The sequence below is a fragment of the Macrobrachium nipponense genome, chromosome 6 (assembly GCF_015104395.2).
Source record: "Macrobrachium nipponense isolate FS-2020 chromosome 6, ASM1510439v2, whole genome shotgun sequence".
NCBI lineage: Eukaryota > Metazoa > Arthropoda > Malacostraca > Decapoda > Palaemonidae > Macrobrachium > Macrobrachium nipponense.
This window is the reverse complement of record NC_061108.1, coordinates 62,791,654-62,807,565: the sequence shown is the minus strand read 5'-3', so window position 1 is coordinate 62,807,565 and position 15,912 is coordinate 62,791,654. Positions and strand designations below refer to the sequence as shown.

General features: G+C 38.2%; 1 protein-coding gene across 1 annotated transcript in view; it reads left to right on the top strand.

Annotated features, from left to right (window-relative positions):
• LOC135216338 (WD repeat-containing protein 19-like) overlaps positions 1–11,816 on the top strand; it is a 927,827-nt gene extending 916,011 nt beyond the window's left edge. The window contains 1 exon segment of the mRNA XM_064251544.1: positions 10,862–11,816. Within this exon segment, the coding sequence (XP_064107614.1) occupies positions 10,862–10,973 (112 nt within the window). The 3' untranslated portion in view covers positions 10,974–11,816.
• Positions 11,817–15,912: the final 4,096 nt, after the last annotated feature.

Sequence of the window (15,912 nt, the reverse complement as noted above, 5' to 3'; positions counted from 1 at the left end):
CGGCCTTTTCAGCGATGGGCATGGAGTAGGCTGTCACGAGCCTTGTCTTTATCTCATCGTGTGTAACAGGTTCGGTTTGTGCTCGACCGGTCAGCCAGGGAGTTATTCAGTCGAACACCTCTGTCTGGAGGGCTGCTGCGATGAGTTCAGCCTGCAGTACCTTGTCCGTGAGTCCTGCGATCCGGAATTGCCCTTCAGCTCGGAAGAACCAGGCAGTTGGGTTCGCTGTTGTGAAGGGGGTTAATTTGACAGCTTGAGCGGCAGCTGTGTGCGCGACTGTCGTTGGGGCAGGGGAGGCCTGGGTTTTTCGCACGGTACTGTCTGCGCCCATTGTCCTTTCTCACAAAAACGGTCGACAGAGTCGTGAATGGCGGGACAAACCATTTGAGGAACGCCTGAACACACCTTGGGAAGGTATGCCGTATTTAGTCCATTAGAGGCGTTGTTTTTTTTTTTTTTCCACAGTAGGAGCTTTCAGAGATCTATACTGAGGCGCCGTGTGAGTCTGTTAAAGATCTCAGAAGGTGAGCGGCGGTAGTTAGTCCCTTAATGGCTGATCCAAAACCGCTTGGGTCACCGTCCAAACCGGGAGGTCACCAGTTGTGAGGTGTGGACAAATAAAAGTGGGTCGGCGAGACCCGATTTGTGTTTTTTGAGAGACATATAATACAAAATACAAAAGTACATAAAATATGATTTCACAAGATATATACATTGGCGGAAAGCCCGCTGAATGCTCTCGCGGAGGGAAGTAAGAACAACGCGAATGTTGAACTACATACAGAGAAAATTGTGAATAAGCGTTGTCCTTACACGATTTTGGTTATATGAAATATTGAATATCAATATTGGAGAACTCAAATAGGCGAAATGTTGCTCAAATAAGGTTTTTTTTTTTTTTTTTTTTTTGTGAAAGTTTGAGAGACTGACGGGATCCTGGAGACTGAGTTCACGGGATTTTTCCACGGTTTGTTCAAACTTCCCGGTCTTGTCCTTACGTGCATTTGGGAGGTCATTATCAATTGTTTTAAAGTTGATTTCCTTTTATAAGTTGTTTGTTGGCATGAGTCCACCTTTCAGTTCATGTATTTTATTAAATTTACACAGTTTAATTTTGTGATAAGATTGGGTTTCATAATTTTATCACAAAATTAAACTGTAAGTTTACAAATTACGTGAAATGAAAGGCGGACTCACATGAGCCAACGGACAACTTATAAAAGGAAATCAACATCAAAACAATTGATAACGACCTCCCAAACGCACGTAAGGACAAGACAGGGAAGTTTGAACAAACCGTGGAAAAAACCCTGTGACCTGTCTCCAGGCTCCTGTCCGTCTCTAAAAGTTTCACACAAAAAACCCTTAGTAGACCCTTGACTCACGAACACAATCCGTTCCTAGACCTTGGTCGTGTTCCAAATTGTTCGTGACTCGGAGCTAATTTCCCCATAAGGTTTAATGGGAATAATATTAATTGGTTCTCGACCCCTACGAACCAATATATATTATGTATATTTTGCCTTATTTTACACAGATAATGTAAAAGTCAGTGTAAAAAACCTTAATATATCTAATAATATAATTTAAAATGGTAAAACTAACACTATAAAAACGTTTGTAAAGTGAACACTTACTATGACCTGGCGAGACTTCTGGCTTGACGGACAAGAGAAGAGGAGGGTGGTGGGTGGGGAGGGAGGTTTATTGTGCGGAAGGAGACCCTCCCCCATCCAGGTCGGGGAGATCTCGTTCCGGAGATTCAACTCTTCTAGGTTTTTTGGTGAACGTTTAATCACAAACTTATCCAATGCTCTGCCTTGCCTTTCCTTCCTTGCATAACTTTTCTGAAATGGCTCATTAAATTTTCATTGAGCATATTCACGATCCTGTTCGTAACAATTTTGTCCGGATGATACAATTCAAGGAAGCACTGGACATCATTCACTTTTCCAATGCGGCTTTTATCACATCACTGCTGACATCTGTAACTTCCTCCCCCCAGCCTCCTCTCGTCAGTTGATTTGCTCCCCCGAGCAAGTTGCTCCTGCTGCTCTTTGTGGAGTTGAACAAGTTCGTCCGCAGTTCAAATCTTCTGAATGTTCAGCGACCAATTCTTCAACATCTTCGTCGTTGACTTGTAGACCCATACTGTTGCCCATGGACACAATTTCTTGCACAATCTCGCATCGAAGCCTCAAAGTCACGGACCAGTTACGCACTGGGGCCAAAGTTTCCGCACGCAGAAGTTCCTTTTCTTGAAGTTATCAAACCACCTTACTAGCCTTAAAATCATCTGGCGTGGCACTAGTAGAAGGAGTTTCCTTCAGCAAACTCTGATACACTTGCCGAGCTTTCTCGCAGATGATCGGCTCGTTTACACTATCACCTGCCATCTGTTTCTCATGTACCCACTTCAAAATTATTTTTTCTGCCTCTTCGAGGGTTTGCGATCTCATCTTGGTTAGTACTGTCACTCCCTTCGCACATTGCTTCTTTAATGGCATCCTTGTTTTTCAAAATTGTCGAAATTGTCGACTTGGCCATCTTGTACTCACTTGCGATATCGGTCACGTTCGACGAACACCACGTTCAAACTTTTCTATAATTTCTTTCTTTATTTCAATGGTTATCTTCCTCTGCACCCTCTTCTCACCATCACTCTTCACTTCTTACTTTTCACCACCACTCTTCACTTTCTTAGGGCCCATTATGAAGAAAATCAAGTTTTAGCGCAAAAAATGCCTAAGCGAATTGACGTAACGTCTTGTACACAATGAGATGAGACAAAGAGCGATGCGTGGGTGACGCCGTGCGTGGGCGGCTGGAGGATGGCTGTTCCCATGGCAACTCAAACGCTCTCACGTGTGCTGGGCGATATTTCGCGCATTTTTCAAATGTTTGTCTAAAAATTAGTTTGTGAAACAAAGTGAATTGTTATTTTCCAGAAATTTCCAGCATTTTTCAAATGTTCATGTCAAAATTAGTTCATGACCAAACAGAATTTTTATTTTCCGCATTTTTTTTTGTTCGTATCTCAAAGTTAGTTCGTAGGTCAAGGGTGAAATTTTACCTATAATTTTGGTCGGGGATCGAGTTGTACGTGGGTCAATGCGTTCGTGAGTCAAGGGTCTACTATTTGTGTAACATTTCGCCTATTCGATTTCTCCAATATCGACATTAAGATGAACTCCTGTATTTAATAAGTCCCAAATCGCATTCGCTGCTTAAACCTATGGAGGGATATTTATTGAATTGCATTTCAAAGTGTAAAAAGGCAATTACCCCTACGTTTACATCAGTAAATTGTAGCGTCGACTGGTTTGTGTGACGTCACAAAATCACATGCGCAAATGAGTCCCAAACTTGCCGCCAGAGCGGGACTACCTTGTCATTGATATATCGTGGTGCTATCGAACGGACACCTCTGCACCAGTTACTGCTGGTCTCTCTCTCTCTCCTCTCTCTCTCTCTTCTCTCACTATCTCTCCTCTCTCTCTCTCTCTCTCAATTTTAAGTTTATTAGGAAGAATATATTACAAAACATTATTCATTTAGCATGGTGTACAAAATTCGTCTAAAGCAAGTCGTAAGAGGCAATCAGATATCACTTGCTGAACATTTGTGTGAATGCACAGTACTATGTACTGATAAGTACAGTGATACCGATCACAAATTTTAACTAAAGGACATGACTTTTCTAAGCTTGGATTGAAATGAATCAGTCTAGGTTAAGCCAATAGATTGCTTATGTACGGTTACAGCCTTCATTAATTATTTACATTACAGTATTAAAAAACAAAAGTTTATTGTAAAAGCAATATATAGCTAGAGAAAGGGAAAAGAATGACAAGTTTTCAAATGATTTTCAAATATCTAAGAACTTTGTCTACGGAATTCAAACGTAACTATGAAGGCTGTATTGCAGATTATACAAATGCTGTAAGAACAAGGGCTGCACTGGGTAAAGTGGAAAGGTGTTGCAGGATTAGTACCGGTAAAATAAGAACCTGGGTCAAAATATGGTTTGTGCTTTACAGTTGCATCTTCAAAAGCAAATACACCATATATAGGCACTGCGGGAGGTACTGGGCCTGAGATCAGTGGGAGACAGTATCGCTTTGCACCTTGGGATCTATGCCATGACTTAGAGGAGGCTGTAGGCTTGTCATATTGTTATTTATGATCTATACACTTTATTTTTAATCATTCCTGCAATGGCTCCAACTCATATAGGTTTTATTGTGCAGCACGTGAATGTAAATGTTCAATTTAAAGTACTTATAGCTATCCTAACTAGTATTTTGTAATTATCATTCAATTAACAATATTGATTTACTTATAGTTCATTTATGGATATATATCTGCAAAATAAATTGCTTCAAAAATACATACAGTGTAGGTAATCAATTGCGATAATCATAACTACTGAAGCTTACAAGATATGTAAAGTAAACAACACACTCACTTGATATATACAAATCTGTAAACAACTTTTTTATCTTTTTTATTGTAACATAACCTTAAAGTTTTACAAAAAATTTTGAAAGTTGGGAGATAGAAACATCTGTGCAAAATGGAAAATGTGTGTAACACTTCATTACTGTATTGTACTGTACAAAGTACAGTACTGTACTGCATTAAGTACATGTCAGTAAAAATACGACTTGGGAGAGAAATTGTGAAAAGGGGCACATCATAAGTTTGTATTGTTTCCTAATATGATGCATTCATTGACTTGAAATGAGCTATAATACGTAAGTACAATGAACTTTAATAATGTCACTAAAAATTAGAAACAGCGCAAATAACCTGCACATTAATTTTGTGTAATCTTACCTTACATATAGGTTTCTTTTTCCTTGGGGTTAGGTAAATAAAGCTGGTCAAACTTAGAAACAGTGTCCATATCAGCTTCTCTAACTGCACCCATTTGTCAAGTTTCCCGTGAAACATAATTTGTATTGATCTTGTGTAAGCTAGCAAAGTATTCTTTCTCACCCACTTTAAGTGACAGAGAAAATTAATGCCCCTTCCAAAGCCCTCCATTTTAAAATTTTTGCTTTTGATCATTATTTTACAATTACCAAAGTTCAGTCTGTGATTTTCATCTCAACAGACAATAGGCTTTGATGAAGGAAACCCCCATTTTTGGTAGTTTTGTGAGTCCTTAAAGGAGTTACTCTTATGGTTCCCCCATGGTTCCAACAAATATCAAAGAATTCCTCTGAAGACACACTGTTAGAGTATAAAAGATCCCATTACTTGCAAAGTCTGTGAAAGAAAAAATACTCACCACTAAGTCCCGTGCCTTTTTGTCAATAAAGAGGGGGACGAGGTGTTTGAGGAATCATAGGCTACTAAAAATAGATTTTTCCCCTCATCAAAACATGTTTTTTGATAGCATAGTTGCTCTTTGCCCTCAAGGGAGCATATAAAAGATATTGACACGTGATGAATAGGCCTAGCTCCCAATTAAAAATTCCGAATGACCAAGACAAAAAAATGGTCCATGGCAAAGTTGCCCAATGTTTTACCTACCTTCTTTTATGCAGGATAACTGTAAGGGCTCAACAGTAAATGGTAGGAAAAGCATGACCATAAGTGCTATTCTTTGTGGTTCTTGAGTGGCTTATCAAATTACCATGGCATCTTGAAAACTCTGTGTTCTCTACTAAAACAATGTGCCAAGGGGACATATCTCACCTACCAGTAAACAGTGTACCCAAAGTGGTTGAGGAACACTGCCTCTGATGACTACCTTGTAAACTCACAAACTTTTTTGCAAGAAATGTATTCAACAAAAACCAAAGAAGTACCCACCCTTGGAAATCATGTAACCAAGAAGGGGTGGGCTCCGCCTTTCTGTTGTTGGTATTTTTTCATTGCCTTCTCTTATTGCATTTTCCATATTTTGCCACTTTTCCTGAGGATGTTAGAGCACTGGGCCTTTCTCCTTAAGCTGGTCACATCTATTTCAATTATATTATATTGGTTCTTCAATTCCTGTTTTCAATCATTTCAGTTGTCTCTGATTTAGATGTACTCTTCCTCAGATTTTTCAATTTCACCATCACTGTTGCTACAACTGGTTCATGGTCACTATTACAATCAGCTCCTGGGTAGGCTTCCACTTGCTTGACAGAGTTCCTAAATCTTTTAATGATGGTTAGAAAGTCTGTTTGGTTTCTAACCATGTCATTGGGCCTTTTCCATGTCCAGAGATGCCTTAGGTGATGCTTAAACCAGGTGTTAGATATAATCTGTTCTCTCTCTAAGCACCAGTATACCAATCTGTTTCCTTTCTCATTTCTTCTACCTAATCCAAAAGGTCCTACAATATCTGCTGTTCTTCCCTGTCCCACCTTCGCTTTGAGGTCACCAGTAACCATAATTACTTCATCCTCCTTGCACTGCTCTCTTGCCCGATTTAACTAAAGCTAAAATTGATCAATATCCTCTTCATGTTCTGACGTAGGTGCATATACTTGTATTATGCATATATTAAATGGTGTGCCTTTTATACGTACCACCAAAATCCTGTCAGATACAGCCCAATAGCCTATCAAACATGGTTTAATAGATTTGTCTAACATCCCACCAACACCTCTCTCTGCACTCTGACCTCCTGAGTAGTATATGAAGGTTCCTCTCCTGTTAATGTTGGAGAACATCTCACATCTGGCCCTCTAACTTCACTTAGCCCTAATACTTGTAGTTTCATTCTTTCCATTTCTCTCTCTACATTTATTTTCTTTCCAGTCTGATATAATGTTCTAACATTCCAAGTAGCTATCCTTATCTTTCTTGTTTTCTGTTGTTTTTGGGTTGTTAATACTTTTCTTTCATTTCTTTTTGGGGCAGTAACTTGATGGCGGTCAAAAGCCACCTGCACCACATTTGACCGATCAAAACAACCACATCATCCATTCTGACATAGTTCCCACTAGTGCTGTTCATCTGCAATCTTCTTTGTGACGTAGCCATGATTATGTTTGGAGGTTATACATGTTGAGGTCTCCAGTTCTCTTCCATGCCATGGTTATAAGCCATAGACCTAGCCTTTACCTAAAAAGGTTGACCATACAAGACAGTAGAGGTTCTAAATTGGGAGTTTTTCTTCTCCTTAGCCTTTAACTCAAAAGTTTATGCACAAGAAACCCTAGAAAGGGATACTTGCAGGTATTACACCTTGCCTAAGGGTGACCTGGAGGTAGTTGCAATTGCAGGTAGCCTCATAAGCAAATATAATTTAAAAAATCACATATAACCTTAAATTGTGGGTGAGAGCATTTAAAATAGCTATGTATTATTACTGTTATTTTATATTTACATATTATTTTTACAAGAACATATCCATGTTTGAACTGTCAGTTTAGGTTACAAGTGTACTTCTGACGTTATAAACTAATTTTTCTTATAATGACTAAGAATATCGATATTAAAGTACCACCCATAGGTCCCAAATGGTATATACTATACTTCCAATTATCTTTAACTATTGTGATAAGGTGAGAATTATGGCTCTTGTTATACACAGGTAATTAATATATCATTGAAACTATTAATTTAATATCAATAACCAGGACCAGTATTTAAAAGTCGTGACCACTGATAATATATTGATGGCTTGGGGAAATTCTGCAGTATATAATTTACTTGAAATGTTTCCAGATTATAAACAAAAGAAACAGGAACACCAAGTTTAAAACTAAACTGCAGGTTAAACACTTAGGAAAATCTGTAAGCCACGGTTGTCATATCAAAATTTGACAAATTAGGCTAAAAATTTAATTTTCCTTTCTAATCTGAGAAGGAAAATGATCTACCTGTAATGAAAAAACCTCTGAGTAATGATTTTCAGTAATAAAATTCCAATTTGATGAAATCTGAGACACTCAAAGTTGACAGCAAAATCTGAATGAATGATGTAGCCTAGTAACTGACAAAATTGGCAGAAAAATCTGAACTGATGATGTAGCCTCATAACCAAATCCAAAATCTCTACTTTGGACTAGGTACAACCTGGATTTAACAATTATGCCTTTATGCAGCCGTAAAGCCCGAATCACACATCAGACAACACATGTTGTAATGTCTCAATTATGACTCGGTAACAACCTAATTATGCTCAAGTCTCCTTGTGCCGTCACAGTCCTCAAGTTTGACAACGTCCACCAAGTGATGGTAATTGTTTACAGCTGCATTATACATATGCAGTCGAGCCACGACAAAGGTCAAAAGTCCCCATGTCATGCCGACCTACGTAAGAGTGTTTTAATACCCTCTTGACTGGTGTAAGTTAGTCTCCATGTGATTATGGCAGATGTAAGTAGCAATCTCGATGTACAGCTTCCACTACAATGTATGTGATGTACTTGGCAACCTCTCAACTTGCGCAGAAGGGGTGAGCAGTAGTCACAGCATCCTAATTGTCAGGTCAACACTAACCTTGACCTCATGTGATCTCAGCTGCTTTCCTCGCTGTGTGGGAAATTCCAGCGTTCTTCAAACCCACAGGCAACCTCCTTCCATTGTTCTGGGGTTGTGGGTACCTGCATCACCTCATCTCTATACGCAGCCACTATGGCCCTACAAGTCTGGGACACAATACTGCTGATTGTGTCGGGAGCTACTCAGAATTCAAATGACAGGCTCTTGTAGGATTCTCCAGTTGCAAGGAAATGCAGGGTGATTGCGACATGCAGGCCTTGCTCAATGGGTCTTCTTGATGTAGGGTGAGACCCATTCAACAATTTCATTGAAAAGCTTCTCTGTAATCTTTATAACGTTCAGGTACAGTCCTGAAGTTTCAATTTCCAATTCTTTCATCAACTTGTTGTAGTAACCTTGCTCCTGTCTTATTTATAAGTAGGGCCACACCCAGCATCTCCTTTTAAGTCTTTTTGGCTTTAAGTCTTCTTGCGCTTTCGTTCCTCCTGCAGGCACTTCATTACTCTTAACTGCAACAGGCCATAGTAATAATCCAACATGGCCAGTGCTAATTCAGGATCATTTACGTTGTCGATTATCGCATTATTGTGATTCATATATAAATACATCGAGCTACAAATGTCTTTTAATATCTAATTCGCTCTACTGTCATGTATGTTAACCGAATATACTGTCATATATGTTAACCGAAGGGGAATTTTTTTAGTCAATAAGAAATTCGTCGGCTCATGGGCACAAACCATCGACCCAACAAATTCAGGATGCACAGTGAAGCATCTAGACCACAGGTTGAGCAGTGGGAGAGGGCTTTCCTGACGAAGGCCCTCTCCCACTGCTTGACCTGGCAGGGCACTCATAAGGAACTCAACCATGCCTCCCAAGTACTCATAAATAACGGGTATTCGAATAAATTAATAATTAGAGAAATCTGTACAGCCCTGGAGAAATGGTAGGGTAGTGAGAGCCTGCAGCCTCGCCCCCAGGATAATATCAAGCTGTATTATAGAGCCTTCATGAGTTCCCATTACCGTGAAGAAGAGGACTTCATTAAGAAGATTATTGCCAACAATGTAATCACGGTCGATGACACCAAGAAAATTGACTTAATTATATATTACCAGAATCGGAGGACAATCGGCCTAATTATGCAAAATAAACCCTCCCCATAGGTACGAGACCCCCTGAAGCAGACATGTGGTATACCAATACACATGCCCAGTCTATGGTTGCAGCGGCGCCTACGTAGATATGACCAGCATGTGCCTGTTTAAGAGACCCTCCTGCCAGGCCCAAGAGGGGGCTATTAAGAGCCACATCTGTACCAAACATCAAGAGGCTGTCTCCCAGGATGTGATCATCCAGAACATTAAGATCATCGGGAAGGCTCCTGATGCCCGTAGGTTATGCCTGCTGGAGGTGCTTCTCATCCAGCAAATAAAACCAACACTGAATACGACACAGGAAGAATTTCTCCTCCCCACGAGTATGAGAAGACCTGCCACCAACAATGACACTATCGACCACGACAACTCTACGGAATACGACACCTCCGAACGAGATACTCCTTCAGGCAACGACAGCCATATTAGCCGTGATGTTTTGCAGCGCTACGCAACACCTAACAGCGTCACCACAAACTTCAGGAGGTCTAGAAGATTACAAGAACGAAACCATCAACATGGCAAAAGTGGCTTGAGACCCACCTCAAGCGACCAATGATAAAGAAGACTTACCGCTGCTAGCTAATAGGAGATCAGCATGGGGCAGACCCCCTGCTGACGACCCCAAATATAAGAAGGACGGACACCACTCCAGAAACAGTCCACCCTTAGCTTCCCAGCTTAGAGGATGTCTGGCAGCTCCAGATGAAAGCTCGTTATAAGAGAGAGAGAGAGAATGACTTTGATGACTATGATATCATAGTTTATCTATATAGGCTGAAATATACGTCGATTTTGACCCTGTATTTGATAATGACCTCCATAGGCGCTCTACTGGCCTGTTTAAGTAGTACAGAATAAGCCACTATTCGAAAGATGAAGAAGAATCTCTAGACGCGTAACGCTACTGAAGTAGCCATCACTTTTAATGAAAGACGGTCTGCTTCGTAAGTAAAATAATAATAATAATAATATTAAACTATTGTATTTTTATCCTAATTCTCCTTATAATTGTCATAGATAACAGCTTTCAGCTAGAGTGATTCCCATTTTTATAGTTCATGGAGGTCAGCCTCTTGAATGAGGAACTGTAAACCAGTCAGCTTCTTGGTATTTGGGGCAGCTCACCCTCACTGAATATCTACTGCTGGTACCTTGTTGATGGTTCATCAGCTCTGCATTGTGCTGGAGATATCAGAATGGTATAAATATTCTAGATCTTTGATATTTTCTTTTTTCTTTTTTAGACTTGTAGAAGACGGAGAGGAGTGTCCCATGTGTAGTTCAGCTTTGAGTGCAGACAAGCTTCCCGTGGCTTCGGAGTGGAAATCTGTTGTTAACCCTGAAGCCCATGATTAGATTTAAAACAGGTTGTACTAAAATCTCTAGTTTTCTGAAGAATTCATCTAATATTATTATTACTTATTCCCTTGCACAAGCAACATACATAATAATTTTTGTAAATGTGGCTCTATTTATTGTACTCACTGACAAAGTACCTACCTTATAAGGTTCTCCAGATGTTGAATGTTTTATCATAGATTTTTGTGTGGATAGTAGTCAATATTAACCTTGTCATTTTTTTGTGTTGTTCATCCATATAGGAATCTGCCTCACCAAGTCACGTTATTCTTATCCGTCCTGTGCTATTACACTACTTTATGCAGTGTAATAAATCAACTCTGGTGATAATCTAGTCATATTCATATAATAATTACTGTGAGTGCAGATATTTGTGTATTGATTTTGAACACAATAGTTTTATTTAGAAACTGGCATGTATGAATTTTATTCCCATTAAGGATTTTTAATGTAATATTTGGAAGGAGTTTTAAGTATGATATCAAGCAATATTTTGATCTTATAGATCATAAGTTTTGTGATGTGTTACGACAAAATTTCCCTAAATGAAAGCAGTTAGTTTTTTATTCCTATCAGTGTTTACAACCAAGGAGGGATATTTTTATTCATTTTTCGCTTTGGACTTTTAAGCCTGTACCATCTAGCTAAAAATTTTTTAGGTAAATTTCTTTTTGTATTAGCAGTTGAAAGGAAATAGATTATCCTTTAGTTCAGTGTGAAAGTGGTGAAACCTTAAGATTATTTAGGGGTTATTTTCAGAACTGTAATGAGTTGCAAAATTTATGCCATCCACGCTTACTTGTCTTTCGTTTGGATAAGTTAATAAATGGAAAACAGAAACTTGGTATCTTTTGCCAATAAAATCACAAAATGAACCTGGGGAAGTGTTCGAGGCCTCATCCATGACCTTCCAGTTTCGTCTTGCCAGGTCTGTCCAGATTATAAGTGGCTTCAAATCGCCACTAGAGATTTGGTCATTTTCTTTTGCAAAAATGGTTACAAAAACTGACCAAGTAGATCTGGATTGCAAGAGAAAAAAACAGAAAAACTTCCAAAATAAAGGATTCTAGAAAAAATTTGCTATCATTGAAAGGCTCATAGGGAAGGAGACAAACAGAAATCAGTTAAAACTCTTGTGACTGAATTATTTTATTAGTTAATCTTACTCTGCAACATGAATGTATTTGATTGATAAAGTACAAGTTTCTGTGTCAGTAAAATTTTCATTTTTCAGATGCATAAAGTATGTTTACTTGTAACCGAAAATCTATAATACAGTACAGTATTGTAAATGCGTTCTAAATGCATATTGTACTTCTCAACTTTGCAAAAAACAAAAGTGAGATTTTCTCTGTTACGGATCGAGATCCGCTCAGGTTCTTTATTACAACAAACAAAAAGGATTCAACACCAACAATTAAAACACGGGATACGAATATAGAAAGAAACTCAAACAGAACAGAAGTTTATTTACAAGCTTATTTACAAAGATAAATGCAGAATGGTTTCTCCTATTTACACAACAAAATGAAATCTGACTATGTATGAAAAGGGGGAAACAGTGCACCAATGAAATACTTGCTGGCCAGTTTTGCAGCTGTTGAGATAATTTCTTCGAAACGATGGCTCCCCAAGGGGACAGTAAAAACTTCAGGTGAGCTTCTTCTTATCTTCACACAGCAGGAAGGAATGACTTACTCTTGAAACTTGAAGGGCGGGTTACTTCTGAAAACAACTTGCAGGATGCTTCTTCACAGAAAGGGTTTACTCGGCGTCGGGACTTCTTCCTCTCCGACTACAGACTACAGACTTTACTTTCTTATTTCCATTTCCACTCTCTAGTGTGTCCTCTTCCTCTCTTATCCTTCGTCTCTTCCTTCTTCTCTTATCTCTGATGATCTGACCTCTTCACTTCCTCAGAGAGTCATATGTATATATATATATATATATATATATATATATATATATATATATATATATATCATATATATATATATTATATATATAATATATAAGATATATATATATATATATATATATCATATCTATATTATATATATATATAATATATATATATATATATTATATATATATTATAAATACACGTCGATCTTGGGGCGGGGCTAACCAACGAACATTTCCATCCCAAGAACTGAGAATAATCTGGACGAATTGTTACGTCATATCCAAAGTGTCGTGTTGCTTCCAGCGTCTGCATGCTGGAGTTCCACAAAGCAACAGAGTATTCTCGAACAATCATGAGAACAGATGCCCCAAACACGTGCGGGAATACCTCCTTGCTGCAGACCTACTCGAAGAAGATACATTTTCCTTTCCTTTAATATTTTTTTCTTGGCATAAAGCGATTACCATGACACTCCCACACAAATGTCAAAATTTGGGCCATATTGCACTTCCTCCACATGTTCAGAGTATAAATAGAATCACTTAGAAATTGACACTAAAAAGTTTATCGTTTTCCAGAAATTTCCATTGTTGAATAATATGCACAAGATAATTCGCAAAATGCAATCCCTGTATGTTATGATTTATATAATTAATTTCATGACAACACTGACTAAACTACAGCTTTCACTTGTTGACAAACCAATGGCTCTTGGTAGTAACAAGTAATAATTTAATTTCAGCGTTTAATAGTTTTAATTTTCCAAAACATTTCTGGGACACATTGTTCACAATTTTGACAAAGAAAAAAAATCTATCTTATTCATTACTGTATAAGTAATAATTGACACGATTGTAGCTTCATCCACGTGACCAGTGCACAAATTAAATCATGTACTTGTACCATTCCATTAAACATTTTCATGAGCAGATATTTTGAATGTACTGCAGATTTTCTGGATAGATAGTTTATAAAGATCGAGAAAAATAGCGAGATTGTTCATCTCAAACAGAAAATTGATTGAAATTGAAAGGTAATATGTTATCTGAAAGTGTAACCAAAGAAAAGGAAGCACAGTTACAGCCTTAGGGGCTCAATTGCTTCTGATATCCATGAAGGCCCGAGCCATTGTCTCAGCCTTCGCAAATGAGTTCCATTTTGTCAGGACCAGTCTTGAAGGAAAGTATGGTATTGCAAATTAACCTCCATTATCATGAAAAGAAAATTATGTTCAGAGTGACTGGAAACCTGTTGAGCTCCGATGTCTACTTATATCAGCAATGTTTCTTGGATAGAGCACTGTGGTGGATTTAGGTGAGGGAGGTGGGGGGTGGTGGGGGGGGGGTTATGGGGGGGGAGGGGAGGAACCCTGTTTACGTGTAAACTACCCCCCCCCCCCCCCCCCCCCCCCCCCCCCCCCCCCGGTCCATGTTAATGAATAATAGAACATTGTTTTATTTCTGTAATTCATTATTAGTAGCAAATATCAAATATTTGCATAATTAACGGTTATTTCAACAGCAACAAGTGCTACTGTGTACTATATATATGTATATGTGTGTGGATACACATAAATATTGATATACGTACATGTACCGTATGTGTGTGTGCGTTACTTATTGTATATGATAATCCTAAGTGGACCCCAATAAAAGATCGGGCATCCTTCGTTCCACATAGCATTACAAAACAGACTAACAAGGTGCATCCAGTAAATTAAGTTATAAAAGTGAAGTAAAGCTATTCGATGTCGTCTTCGAATTAATATACTGATTAACTTACAATTTGTACTAAGTTACAAGTGATTTTTTTTTATGTTTCAGTCTTGTATTTCGTAGGGCAAAATGGATGTATGATAACAGTAAAAAAGTTAAGTATATTTTAGTTTAACCAGACCACTGAGCTGATTAACAGCTCTCCTAGGGCCGCCCCGAAGAATTAGATATTTTTACGTGGCTAGGATCCAATTGGTTACTTAACAATGGGACCTACAGCGTATTGTGGGATCCGAACCACATTATATCAAGAAATTAATTTTCATTACCGGAAATAAATTCCTCTCATTCCTTGTTGGCGGAGCAGGGAATTGAACCCGGACCCTGAGATCAGTAGTCGATCACGTAACCAACTCGTCCAATGAGGAATATGATAACAGTAAACAAATGAGAGAGAGAGAGAGAGAGCGCTGAGCAGTACAAAAGGAGAGAAAAAGTCATCTAATTGCAAACCCAAATAAGATTAATAGAACACAGCTTTTCTTTTCTTTTCTCTCAAATTTATAATTTGTCATTCCTAAACAGATGAATAATGTGGACAAAGAAATAAAATAAGAGAGAGAGACAACAGTCATGAAAATGAATTACATTACAATATGTCATGAATTAACATTTTCAGCTCAATTTTGTAATAAAGCAAGTAAAGAAATGGGTAACAAACAATTATAAGAAAAAAAAGGAAAAGTTTCAAGGGAAGTCTTCCTTCCTAAACACAGTTTATTCTCTTTCAGACACACACACAAACATGTATATATTATTATATATTGCTACTTTCAAAATGCATATATCCCTTCTGAGAATGTGTAAAATGTTATGTAGAATTGTGCAACATTTTTTCAGATTCCTAGATAGCTTAGAGATAGGATGTTTTAAATGTGTGTTCAGATTTCGCATAACATAATGTAAAAGAATATATATAACGTAGAATGTAGAAAGAGAGAGATTTTCTTTGTCCATTCGAAACTGCGATTGTTTCACTATTATGTCAGCATAGTGAGATTAGAGGAACTCTAAGATCTCCGTTTGCTTTTCTAATCTGTCAACACGTTTGATAAGCGAGCTCCAGTCTTCGCGTTGTTATCAAAACATGTCAATCTTGATTATCGCTCGAATTCGTCTCGATCGGGTACAAACATAATTGTATACTGGTCTCATACGCATATGTCTTTGCCGAGTGCCACGTGCAGATTACACATTTTGTATGTGGAGTTGCGTAAGATGTTGAAGCTTCTGGAAGCATTATTGCCAAAAACGT